This window comes from Cydia pomonella, chromosome 13 (assembly GCF_033807575.1).
Source record: "Cydia pomonella isolate Wapato2018A chromosome 13, ilCydPomo1, whole genome shotgun sequence".
Taxonomy (NCBI): domain Eukaryota; kingdom Metazoa; phylum Arthropoda; class Insecta; order Lepidoptera; family Tortricidae; genus Cydia; species Cydia pomonella.
In genome coordinates, this window is record NC_084715.1 from 4,415,438 (window position 1) to 4,429,033 (window position 13,596).

A 13,596-nucleotide genomic window follows, 5' to 3' on the forward strand; every position below is an offset into this window, starting at 1 on the left:
GTTGCGAATTACCTATTCGCACATGTATCGTACAACGTTTTACAGTACATATGGCCCTTTAAATGTTCGGCACAATAACGTAATATGCTAATTTTCGCACCAGTGCGGTAAAGTAGCACCGTACTGTAATAGTACATTACGATACAAGTGCGAAAAATAGTTAATTCGAAACGAGTGGCGATAAATTAAAACACGACCGAAGGGAGTGTTTTAAATCGACACGAGTTGCAAATTACCTATTCGCACATGTATCGTACAACGTTTTACAGTACATATGGCCCTTTAAATGTTCGACCTGTTTGTAACACTACCTGCTTTTCGACAAATAAATGCATTGAATTGAATTGAATTGACACAGTAACGTAATATGCTAATTTTCGCACTAGTGCGGTAAAGTAGCACCATATGTACTGTAAATATATTAAGATGTGAGATGCTACATTTAACCATAGTTTTGCCCCTTCGTTTGACTTTATTTAATTTTTTACGATTCTACGGAGCAGAAAAAAATGGGAAAATATTTTGAAAACATGGACCTCTGTACAAATTTAATGTATCTACATCTTTAATATTTAAAAAAAAGAAACGAAAGTTTCGCCTTTACCACGATCACACTAAAATAATTTCGACTTAATCTAAAATTTCATAATTTAAATGTTTCACTTGATTTTGTTCAAATTTCCTCCTTACCACGTTGCATTACGGTTCAATATCCGCTACGACTCATTGTACATACTGTAATGTCCTTCTGCGATGACTTGGTAGAACATTTGGTTCATGTTGTATGGACCTACAGGCCTGTAAAAAAAATACCTACTGAGAAAAACTAGATCTGTGTAATATTATCCCAAAATATTAATTTAATTTAATTTATTTATTTAAATGTATAAAAAACATAAAAGGCACTTTTTACAAGCTTTTATTTAACTTGCCCTGTTAGTATGTATGGGACAAATCTTACAAGTTAAATTTGACCCACTTCCCGGTTTCCGATGAAGCTGAAAATTTGCATACATATGTAAGTCGGGTGACAATGCAATATTATGGTACCATCGAGCTGATCTGATGATGGAGACGAGAGGTGGAGATAGGAACTCTGTGATAAAACAACGCAACCTAATTGTGTTCGGGGTTTTTAGAATTGTCTCGATGAGTATTAGTTGCCTGTGGAAAAAAAAGTACAGTCAGCGATAAAAGCTTGTACCAAAAATGAAATTTTTGCCAAAAACTTATTACTGTTTGCTTCTTTTTTATCGTATCCGACATCTGTTATCGGATCGGATAATTTGAGAACAATTGGCTCTACAATCTAAAGGTTCAAACCCGGTCGGTTATTACTTGAGCTTGACGCTCGCTGTCCAGTAGAAGTGCAAATTACACTACAAAGTAATTTGAACACTCACTCGTCGCTATAAGGTCCATACTCGGTCGGCTATGACTCCTCCTGCTTGAGGCTCGTCGACGAGTAGAAGAGCACGCAGGGCGTTTTCCACCACGCGCTGAATTGGACCACTTCTGACGCTGATACTGGGGTTATGCTGCAAATAGATATAAAATTAAATATTAAAAGTGGGATACGACTTTAAGTATCATTTTTCACTGACACCTTGGAATATTCAATTTGTTTACAAGCTTTTATTTCACTTGCCCTGTTAGTATGTATGGGACAAATCTTGCAAGGTAAATTTGACCCACTTCCGATGAAGCTGAAAATTTGCATACATATGTAAGTCGGAAGACAATGCAATATTATGGTACCATCAAGCTGATCTCATGATTGAATGGAGACAGGAGGTAGCCATAGGAACTCTATGATAAAACAACGCAACCTAATTGTGTTTGCGGTTTTTAGAATTGTTTCGATGAGTATTAGTTGCCTGTGGAAAAAAAAGTACAGTCAGCGATGCAAGCTTGTACCAAAAATGATTTTTTTCTCAAAAACATATTTTTTAATGTATTTTGGTGTTCTAAATAGGCCATTAAGACGAAAGTGGACGACCGCCCTGAAACCACCTTTCCATACAAATGTAGTTCCCATTTTCCTCAAATTGTGTAAAAAAATCATAATGTCAATAGCCAGGGAGGAAAATGAGGACTACGTTTGTAAAGAGAAGTGATCGTCCCCTTTTCTCTGAAGTGGTCACTTAAAAAAACCAATGTGAAGCACTGCAATTGTTTATATTTCTGCAACTATAGTACAACCTATGTATTAACTCGATATAGTGTCAGTACAAAGAATAAAAAAAAAAATAAGAACTTAAGGAGTTCAAGAAAAGAATCCATTACTCTAAAATCCACGTTTTGCAGGCTTAAGTGACGGTATAATTGCGCAGAAAACGTCCGGCAGTGGGACAGTTCTACTTACCTAACGTCGTTGAACATGTGCCACTCTTCCCCTATCTGCACGTAAGCGACCAGATTCTTGGGGTTGTCTTCAACGCATATAACGGCAGCGGAGAGATTGTACTCTTCTTCGGAAATGGTTGTCATTTGCTTCTTCTTGTGTTTATCTCGGTTGTCGTTCGATGCGTCGTTCTGAGAGACATAAAATAAAATGTGAGTAATGAATTGTAATCGCTGTAAAGTACTGAATTTATCTCAGTAAATCATACGATATAATGTATTTTGCGCCAACACAAACATCACGCGGCACGACCGCTCTGCTCGCCGGTCTAACATCGACTGACTTTAACTGTCAGTGACGTCACTATGACGTAAGCGCTCCAGACGTATATACACTAAAATCGCTTTATTAGGCCGCGGGCAGGGGCCCATTTCTCAAACAGTATTAGGTTAATATTATTAGTTTGTTGTCATGGAAACTCATACGATTGACAGTTTGTAGACTAATAATATTAGACTAATACCATTCGAGAAATGGGCCCCTGGACGTAACCGGCAAATTACGGCCGTTCTTGTATTTGGTCGAGCGCAATCTACGAAGGGCCTCGAATTGCCGCGCGTCCATCCGAGGCCTCAAGCTACTTTTCGTACAGTAAAAATGAAAAACAGCTTGATTAATACATAACAGATATTTTTTTTTTTTAATTTATTTAGGTAAACAAACAGTCACTACAAGAAAGGCTTAAATATAAAGTATTTTAAACACTGTTTACAGTATGTGTGACCAACACCGTTCACCACTTATTAATTAGGTACAATTAGTTAGATTATTCGGAGAATTTTTTTTATGTATATAAATAACATAAGCGGTGGTGGCCGAGTGGATATGACGTCCGACTTTCAATCCGGAGGTCATGGGTTCAAATCCTGGCTCGTACCAATGAGTTTTTTGGAAGTTATGTACGAAATGTCATTTGATATTTACCACTAGCTTTTCGGTGAAGGAAAACATCGTGAGGAAACCTGCACACATCTGCGAAGAAATTCAAAGGTGTATGTGAAGTCCCCAATCCGCATTGGGCTAGCGTGGGGACTATAGCCCGAGCCCTCTCGCACATGAGAGGAGGCCTGTGCCCAGCAGTGGGACGTATATAGGCCGAATTATATTATATATAAATAACACGGGCGATATTAAAATTGTAAACTCTAACCCATAGATGTCGAATTTACAATCTATAGGAAGAAAAAGTATGTCCAGATTTGCTAGCATTTTTTTTTGTCGAGTAAATAATTACATTGATGTAGTTGATGTACCTTATCATTGATAATAACGTCGCCATCGGACTGCAGCCTGACCAGCAGCTGTTGCGGCAACACGCAATGAGAGTCGGGGCTCTTGGACGAACCTTGGGATGGGCTCGGTCTGAAAATGTCAAAACGCGTATTTGATTTTTTTTTTAAATATTATAGGACAGTATTACACAAACTGACTAAGTCCCACAGTAAGCTCAATAAGGCTTGTGTTGAGGGTACTTAGACAACGATATATATAATATATAAATATTTATAAATACTTAAATACATAGAAAACACCCATGACTCGGGAACAAATATCCATGCTCATCACACGAATAAATGCCCTTACCAGGATTTGAACCCGGGACCATCAGCTTCGTAGGCAGGGTCACTACCAGGGGTCGGACAAAAAGTGCGGATGACGTAAAAATGACGTAATCTTGCACACAGGATGATGTTTGAGTTTGTATTTAAACTTCCGTGTGACATGTAGTAACAAAGTAGTATTAATGAAGTAACAAAATAAACGTAAATAAATCCATGGAATTAATAATACAGGTGGTAGGGTGATGTAGTGAATAAAATAAATTTCACGAAACTTGTTACCATAAGGTATAATTATTTGAAATTAGTTAGAACAAGTCTGTGGGATCCTCAGATAAATAGGTTTAATAGTCAAAAGTGGGAACAGTAGGTAAGATTAGCAGTATACGTGTTTGTCACGTACCTCCAAAAACGGAAAATTGCCACAATATTCGAGTAAAGATGACATGACATTTTAGAGCGTTTTCTTATACATTAGTAAATATAAATTTTAGCTAAATATAATCGTGAAGATACAATAGCTAAACAGTAACGAAGTCAATTTATTGTTCATCTGATTGACAATGTGTCAGTCAAAAACGTACTTACTCATTTCAAGTGGCGATATCGTTTAATAACCTAAAAAGAGATAAATGGATTGATAAATGATAAGTGATAATTGTTTATGAAAATCAAAAATACTATGTATTTGAAATCATCCTATAAGTGGTTTGACGTCATGCGCACTTTTTGTCCGACCCCTGGTCACTACCCACTAGGCCAAACCGGTCGTCAACTGGATCCATTTTATTGCTGGAGGCAAAACTGTTTTTGTGGAGCGTAAATTCATTTTGGGCTTTACTAAGTATATAAAAAAATGTATTAGAACTGTGTCCCGATCGCAAACCAGGGCAAAAAGAAGATTTGTAAAGTGTTAAAAAAATTTAACTTTAAAATTGGCTGTTGATAATATATAGAAAGCTATATTGTATGGCTCCGTACATAAAAGTGATATCAGACTTCACTCGAATGAATTTTCACTTGAGTGAATGTTTAACATATATTTCATTCCATGTTTACATTCGCTTCGTTGGAATGACACAGAATATTGTTTTTTTTTTTCATATTACGTTAAATAAGGTTGCGCGTGTTGCGAAAAATGGCAATAAATTAACTGTGGCTACAAAGTTTTCTTTGACAATCCACCTCTATTTCAAATTCTCTGATAAAATAACATAAAAATTTCAAAAACTTTATTTTCACTTGCTAGTCGTACGAGTGAATCATGTAGAATGAAAATATCACTAATAATTTAATATTCCACTTATGGTTCACTTTGTGTTTAAGTCAATTTGAGTGAAAGATGCAGAATAAACCGCCAGATGCCAGAGGACCTACCGCGAACCACGTTCGACGTGTTGCCTCTCTGTCGCACTTGTAAATTCGTGCGTAAGTGTGATAGGGAGGCAACACGTCGAACGTGGTTCGCGGTAGGCCCTCTGATATAGCAAGAACAAGGCAATGCTAGTGACTTCCTTCCGATATTTAGTTTATCGATATGTTATAACTGTCATAAACAAATTTGGTTGGAAATAACTGAACAAGAATAATGAAATTATAAATGTATAATACTTAACCTACATACTTTATATTTAAAAGAAAATCCATGACACACAAATATACCGAAATTGTCCTCCAAATAGCCATTGCACAATAAATATGGATTTATTGTATACAGGTTTTTATATATTTTTGGGTGACAAACTTCTTTGAGTCTGAAAAATTCCACTTTAATTGGCTAAAAGAATTTTATTTTTTATAATATACATACATACATACATACATATATACCCATTGTGAAACATCATGAGGACGACCTTTGAACCTTGTCAAACAGATGCTTGCGCAACATGCGCTTGAAGAAGAATTTGTTCTGGGCTTGTCACATAGAGAGAGAAAGATCATTCCACAGCCGGATTGCCTGAACGTTGAAGGAATTCGACATAAAACCTGTACGATGTCGAGGGACAATAAGTTTTCAATTTTCACTGATGATTTAATAGCGGAAATATGGAAAATGATTTACCTTTTCGACGCTACGTCAATTAAATAATAAAGTGTCATCAACGCCACGTCAAAAATCTCACGTTAACAAACCTGACCAAAACCACGACTTGATATCCTCTTAAGGCCCAGCCATAGAAATGAAAAATCCAAAATTTGCCACTGGAATTTGAACCTATAGTGCACGGAATACAGTTGATTTTATTTTGTTTGAAAACTGCACGATACAAAACAAATGCAACTCTGTCCATTAATTTATTTAAATAACACAATTTGGCAATAACGATAATAAAATGTGAATAAAAGTACAATAGAAACTTAAACTAATTAAAAACTAAAAATCTATATCTAAAGATATCCCTGGGGCATAGTGCCAAAGATACTGGCAGCATTTCCTCGCTGAATCGCAACTCTGTCCTAATTGAATATGATTTAAATTTAATCGAACTGAATAAGTCCTATAGGTAGGACCTTGGGCCTTACGAGGATATGAAGTCGTGGCGTGTGGGGCACGAAATGTACTGACTTCATATCAAGTCGATGGCGGCGAAAACGTTAACGTTGAAGGGGTAGTTATCGATAACAGGATTGTCAATGTTTTTACCATCCTCGGGTAATGTTTTTCGAGTGTATGTATGTATGTCTGTTTCTTTGTGGCCTCCTGTAGCCTAAACGGCTTGATGGATTTTGATGTATGAGGTATCGTTAGATTCGTTTTGATCACGGGAGTGTCATAGGATTTGGGGGTAACTAAAACATTATAAATAAATAAAAAATATCATAAAAAAAAACCCGACTGCACACTAAAAAAGAGGAAAACAAGCCCCACACACAAGAATATTGTTGTTGATGGTAAGTATCGCAGGCGGGGACCAACAACCAAAATAAAAATAAATAAATAAATAAATATTATAGGACATTATTACACAAATTGACTAAGTCCCACAGTAAGCTCAATAAGGCTTGTGTGTTGTGTTGTGTTGTGTTGTGTGTGTGTAAAATGACTATAAGTAACCCTCTGTTGGTCTTTTTTATAATTTTTTTATTATTATTTTGTCAAACACTAACAACATGACGTTCGTATCGTATCGTATTCGTATATTATAGAAAAATCCCTAGGTCTAGCATATACATAGCATCTTTTACCTGTCCGGATGTTTGAAGCGGCACCCCGGCCTCGCACAATGCACGCCGTAGCGGCACGGCTTGCCGCTGCTACCGCGCTTCGTCGAGTCCGGCTAGAATAGTTATTTGTTTTACAAGGGGGCAAAGTTGTTGTTTAACTGCTCGTGCTAATATTGATACCTGAGCAAGCGAAAGATTCCAAGGGTTTCAATGCACGAGGGTTAAACAAACTTTGCCTCCGAGTGAAACACAAAATGTTTCACCACACCAACACTAGGAAACTACTAACTATGAAATACCAAAAAAAGTGGCTGTGACATAATCGGACAGACAGACGGACATGACGAATCTATAAGGGTTCCGTTTTTTGCCATTTGGCTACGGAACCCTAAAAATCCAATCAAATCAAATACAAATGAACGTAATATAAAATTTATCGTCCAAAATCATAATTTAAAAGTCCATTCTACCAGCTAACATAAAGAAACCACTCAAAATTTGCATCTGATTACTTTGCCCCACATGTGGATAAAATGCAACTTTTTCATTCGTTTTTGAACAATCAAGAGGCCCTTTACCAGTTGGTGTGGTGAAAAATATTATACATTGGTCAAAGTCAACACAGTCAGAATACAGTTGATATACTGTACAGTTGTTGTAAGTATTTTAAATATTGTAATGTGCGCCATTCGCCACTTGTATTGAGGTCAACTCGAGACTGTTTGTGCACATGAATATATTTTCTCAATTATTTCTAAAACGAATCAATCGAATGAAATGTTTTTTTTTTTTTAAGTATGGTAAACAGACAGGTTATAGATTTTTAGATGGGGCTGTAATAACTTTATTGAGGGGTTTAACCTTTTCGCCGCCACGTCAATGAAGTAACAAAGTGTCATCAACGCCACGTCAATAATTGCCCGTATACAAGCACCACCACCACCACGACCAGTCTGGCCTAGTGGGTAGTGACCCTGCCTATGAAGCCGATGGTCCTGGGTTCAAATCCTGGTAAGGGCATTTATTCGTGTGATGAGCATGGATATTTGTTCCTGAGTCATGGGTGTTTTCTATGTATTTAAGTATTTATATATATTATATATATCGTTGTCTAAGTACCCTCAACACAAGCCTTATTGAGCTTACTGTGGGACTTAGTCAATTTGTGTAATAATGTCCTATAATATTTATTTATTTATTTATTTATTTATTATACAAACCTGACCAAAACCACGACTTGATCTGTAGTCCTGGCGTGTGGGGCACGAAAAGTACTGACTTTGTATCAAGTCAATGGCGGCGAAAAGGTTAACTAGTTTGGTAGTGAATTGCGATTCAAGAAGTATGTACCGTCTCTTTTGGCGTGCCTTTAGCCCAATAGGCCTTCTCGTGAGCAGTGACACCGCCACAGTTTATCGCGAGTATCGGTGGTAATCTGTAAAAAAGGTATATATTAGTAATTTATTGAGGCAAACATCCTAACATCTTTTTGAGATATTTACCTATACTTCCGAACAGTCTGTAATTCCTGAAAATTATCAGAGTAATCTTCTTGTCCTTGAACATTTTAGAATTGTAATGATAATATCGAAAACTTATGTTGTAAATCGGAGCGGTTTTCAAGCCAAAATTGACGAAAGGTCAAATATCGGGTAAGTACACAATAATACTGAGTGTTTATAAAATCTCTCTCCTTCGTTATCTCTCCAGGGGACAGACGAGCAATACCTTTTCATCATATCTGTCCAAAGGATCAAAATACTCATAGATACAATGAAACGATGCACTGTCTAGACGACTCTTAATATTTAATGTCACAAACATATATTGAATGCTGTCTCCATTTATGATGAAGATGATACATGGTAATGCCTGCGAAATAGACAGTAGTTACTTACCGTATGACCTAGGGAGGCGCGCACGAGCTGTACTCACCGTATGACCCGGCCCTGTTGCTGTGTGGGCGTGAAGCGGGCGCACTGCTCGCACCAGGCCGGCGTGGCGCGGCGCGGCGCGAGGGAGGCGCGCACGAGCTGTACTCACCGTATGACCCGGCCCTGTTGCTGTGTGGGCGTGAAGCGGGCGCACTGCTCGCACCAGGCCGGCGTGGCGCGAGGGAGGCGCGCACGAGCTGTACTCACCGTATGACCCGGCCCTGTTGCTGTGTGGGCGTGAAGCGGGCGCACTGCTCGCACCAGGCCGGCGTGGCGCGGCGCGGCGCGAGGGAGGCGCGCACGAGCTGTACTCACCGTATGACCCGGCCCTGTTGCTGTGTGGGCGTGAAGCGGGCGCACTGCTCGCACCAGGCCGGCGTGGCGCGGCGCGGCGCGAGGGAGGCGCGCACGAGCTGTACTCACCGTATGACCCGGCCCTGTTGCTGTGTGGGCGTGAAGCGGGCGCACTGCTCGCACCAGGCCGGCGTGGCGCGAGGGAGGCGCGCACGAGCTGTACTCACCGTATGACCCGGCCCTGTTGCTGTGTGGGCGTGAAGCGGGCGCACTGCTCGCACCAGGCCGGCGTGGCGCGAGGGAGGCGCGCACGAGCTGTACTCACCGTATGACCCGGCCCTGTTGCTGTGTGGGCGTGAAGCGGGCGCACTGCTCGCACCAGGCCGGCGTGGCGCGAGGGAGGCGCGCACGAGCTGTACTCACCGTATGACCCGGCCCTGTTGCTGTGTGGGCGTGAAGCGGGCGCACTGCTCGCACCAGGCCGGCGTGGCGCGGCGCGGCGCGAGGGAGGCGCGCACGAGCTGTACTCACCGTATGACCCGGCCCTGTTGCTGTGTGGGCGTGAAGCGGGCGCACTGCTCGCACCAGGCCGGCGTGGCGCGAGGGAGGCGCGCACGAGCTGTACTCACCGTATGACCCGGCCCTGTTGCTGTGTGGGCGTGAAGCGGGCGCACTGCTCGCACCAGGCCGGCGTGGCGCGAGGGAGGCGCGCACGAGCTGTACTCACCGTATGACCCGGCCCTGTTGCTGTGTGGGCGTGAAGCGGGCGCACTGCTCGCACCAGGCCGGCGTGGCGCGAGGGAGGCGCGCACGAGCTGTACTCACCGTATGACCCGGCCCTGTTGCTGTGTGGGCGTGAAGCGGGCGCACTGCTCGCACCAGGCCGGCGTGGCGCGAGGGAGGCGCGCACGAGCTGTACTCACCGTATGACCCGGCCCTGTTGCTGTGTGGGCGTGAAGCGGGCGCACTGCTCGCACCAGGCCGGCGTGGCGCGAGGGAGGCGCGCACGAGCTGTACTCACCGTATGACCCGGCCCTGTTGCTGTGTGGGCGTGAAGCGGGCGCACTGCTCGCACCAGGCCGGCGTGGCGCGGCGCGGCGCGAGGGAGGCGCGCACGAGCTGTACTCACCGTATGACCCGGCCCTGTTGCTGTGTGGGCGTGAAGCGGGCGCACTGCTCGCACCAGGCCGGCGTGGCGCGGCGCGGCGCGAGGGAGGCGCGCACGAGCTGTACTCACCGTATGACCCGGCCCTGTTGCTGTGTGGGCGTGAAGCGGGCGCACTGCTCGCACCAGGCCGGCGTGGCGCGAGGGAGGCGCGCACGAGCTGTACTCACCGTATGACCCGGCCCTGTTGCTGTGTGGGCGTGAAGCGGGCGCACTGCTCGCACCAGGCCGGCGTGGCGCGAGGGAGGCGCGCACGAGCTGTACTCACCGTATGACCCGGCCCTGTTGCTGTGTGGGCGTGAAGCGGGCGCACTGCTCGCACCAGGCCGGCGTGGCGCGAGGGAGGCGCGCACGAGCTGTACTCACCGTATGACCCGGCCCTGTTGCTGTGTGGGCGTGAAGCGGGCGCACTGCTCGCACCAGGCCGGCGTGGCGCGGCGCGGCGCGAGGGAGGCGCGCACGAGCTGTACTCACCGTATGACCCGGCCCTTTTGCTGTGTGGGCGTGAAGCGGGCGCACTGCTCGCACCAGGCCGGCGTGGCGCGAGGGAGGCGCGCACGAGCTGTACTCACCGTATGACCCGGCCCTGTTGCTGTGTGGGCGTGAAGCGGGCGCACTGCTCGCACCAGGCCGGCGTGGCGCGGCGCGGCGCGAGGGAGGCGCGCACGAGCTGTACTCACCGTATGACCCGGCCCTGTTGCTGTGTGGGCGTGAAGCGGGCGCACTGCTCGCACCAGGCCGGCGTGGCGCGAGGGAGGCGCGCACGAGCTGTACTCACCGTATGACCCGGCCCTGTTGCTGTGTGGGCGTGAAGCGGGCGCACTGCTCGCACCAGGCCGGCGTGGCGCGAGGGAGGCGCGCACGAGCTGTACTCACCGTATGACCCGGCCCTGTTGCTGTGTGGGCGTGAAGCGGGCGCACTGCTCGCACCAGGCCGGCGTGGCGCGGCGCGGCGCGAGGGAGGCGCGCACGAGCTGTACTCACCGTATGACCCGGCCCTGTTGCTGTGTGGGCGTGAAGCGGGCGCACTGCTCGCACCAGGCCGGCGTGGCGCGGCGCGGCGCGAGGGAGGCGCGCACGAGCTGTACTCACCGTATGACCCGGCCCTGTTGCTGTGTGGGCGTGAAGCGGGCGCACTGCTCGCACCAGGCCGGCGTGGCGCGAGGGAGGCGCGCACGAGCTGTACTCACCGTATGACCCGGCCCTGTTGCTGTGTGGGCGTGAAGCGGGCGCACTGCTCGCACCAGGCCGGCGTGGCGCGAGGGAGGCGCGCACGAGCTGTACTCACCGTATGACCCGGCCCTGTTGCTGTGTGGGCGTGAAGCGGGCGCACTGCTCGCACCAGGCCGGCGTGGCGCGAGGGAGGCGCGCACGAGCTGTACTCACCGTATGACCCGGCCCTGTTGCTGTGTGGGCGTGAAGCGGGCGCACTGCTCGCACCAGGCCGGCGTGGCGCGGCGCGGCGCGAGGGAGGCGCGCACGAGCTGTACTCACCGTATGACCCGGCCCTGTTGCTGTGTGGGCGTGAAGCGGGCGCACTGCTCGCACCAGGCCGGCGTGGCGCGAGGGAGGCGCGCACGAGCTGTACTCACCGTATGACCCGGCCCTGTTGCTGTGTGGGCGTGAAGCGGGCGCACTGCTCGCACCAGGCCGGCGTGGCGCGGCGCGGCGCGAGGGAGGCGCGCACGAGCTGTACTCACCGTATGACCCGGCCCTGTTGCTGTGTGGGCGTGAAGCGGGCGCACTGCTCGCACCAGGCCGGCGTGGCGCGGCGCGGCGCGAGGGAGGCGCGCACGAGCTGTACTCACCGTATGACCCGGCCCTGTTGCTGTGTGGGCGTGAAGCGGGCGCACTGCTCGCACCAGGCCGGCGTGGCGCGAGGGAGGCGCGCACGAGCTGTACTCACCGTATGACCCGGCCCTGTTGCTGTGTGGGCGTGAAGCGGGCGCACTGCTCGCACCAGGCCGGCGTGGCGCGAGGGAGGCGCGCACGAGCTGTACTCACCGTATGACCCGGCCCTGTTGCTGTGTGGGCGTGAAGCGGGCGCACTGCTCGCACCAGGCCGGCGTGGCGCGGCGCGGCGCGCACGAGCTGTACTCACCGTATGACCCGGCCCTGTTGCTGTGTGGGCGTGAAGCGGGCGCACTGCTCGCACCAGGCCGGCGTGGCGCGAGGGAGGCGCGCACGAGCTGTACTCACCGTATGACCCGGCCCTGTTGCTGTGTGGGCGTGAAGCGGGCGCACTGCTCGCACCAGGCCGGCGTGGCGCGAGGGAGGCGCGCACGAGCTGTACTCACCGTATGACCCGGCCCTGTTGCTGTGTGGGCGTGAAGCGGGCGCACTGCTCGCACCAGGCCGGCGTGGCGCGAGGGAGGCGCGCACGAGCTGTACTCACCGTATGACCCGGCCCTGTTGCTGTGTGGGCGTGAAGCGGGCGCACTGCTCGCACCAGGCCGGCGTGGCGCGGCGCGGCGCGAGGGAGGCGCGCACGAGCTGTACTCACCGTATGACCCGGCCCTGTTGCTGTGTGGGCGTGAAGCGGGCGCACTGCTCGCACCAGGCCGGCGTGGCGCGGCGCGGCGCGAGGGAGGCGCGCACGAGCTGTACTCACCGTATGACCCGGCCCTGTTGCTGTGTGGGCGTGAAGCGGGCGCACTGCTCGCACCAGGCCGGCGTGGCGCGAGGGAGGCGCGCACGAGCTGTACTCACCGTATGACCCGGCCCTGTTGCTGTGTGGGCGTGAAGCGGGCGCACTGCTCGCACCAGGCCGGCGTGGCGCGAGGGAGGCGCGCACGAGCTGTACTCACCGTATGACCCGGCCCTGTTGCTGTGTGGGCGTGAAGCGGGCGCACTGCTCGCACCAGGCCGGCGTGGCGCGGCGCGGCGCGAGGGAGGCGCGCACGAGCTGTACTCACCGTATGACCCGGCCCTGTTGCTGTGTGGGCGTGAAGCGGGCGCACTGCTCGCACCAGGCCGGCGTGGCGCGAGGGAGGCGCGCACGAGCTGTACTCACCGTATGACCCGGCCCTGTTGCTGTGTGGGCGTGAAGCGGGCGCACTGCTCGCACCAGGC

The 13,596-nt window shown here is 48.6% G+C and overlaps 1 protein-coding gene across 1 annotated transcript in view; it reads right to left on the reverse strand.

Annotated features, from left to right (window-relative positions):
• Window positions 1-537: 537 nt before the first annotated feature.
• LOC133524018 (PAN2-PAN3 deadenylation complex catalytic subunit PAN2) overlaps window positions 538-13,596 on the reverse strand; it is a 37,009-nt gene continuing 23,950 nt past the window's right edge. The window contains exons 19-24 of the mRNA XM_061859787.1: window positions 8,482-8,566; window positions 7,153-7,244; window positions 3,658-3,766; window positions 2,366-2,535; window positions 1,404-1,538; window positions 538-798 (exon numbers count right to left, since the gene is read on the reverse strand). Of these exons, the coding sequence (XP_061715771.1) occupies window positions 1,433-1,538; window positions 2,366-2,535; window positions 3,658-3,766; window positions 7,153-7,244; window positions 8,482-8,566 (562 nt within the window). The 3' untranslated portion in view covers window positions 538-798; window positions 1,404-1,432. The remainder of the gene's footprint in view (window positions 799-1,403; window positions 1,539-2,365; window positions 2,536-3,657; window positions 3,767-7,152; window positions 7,245-8,481; window positions 8,567-13,596) is intronic.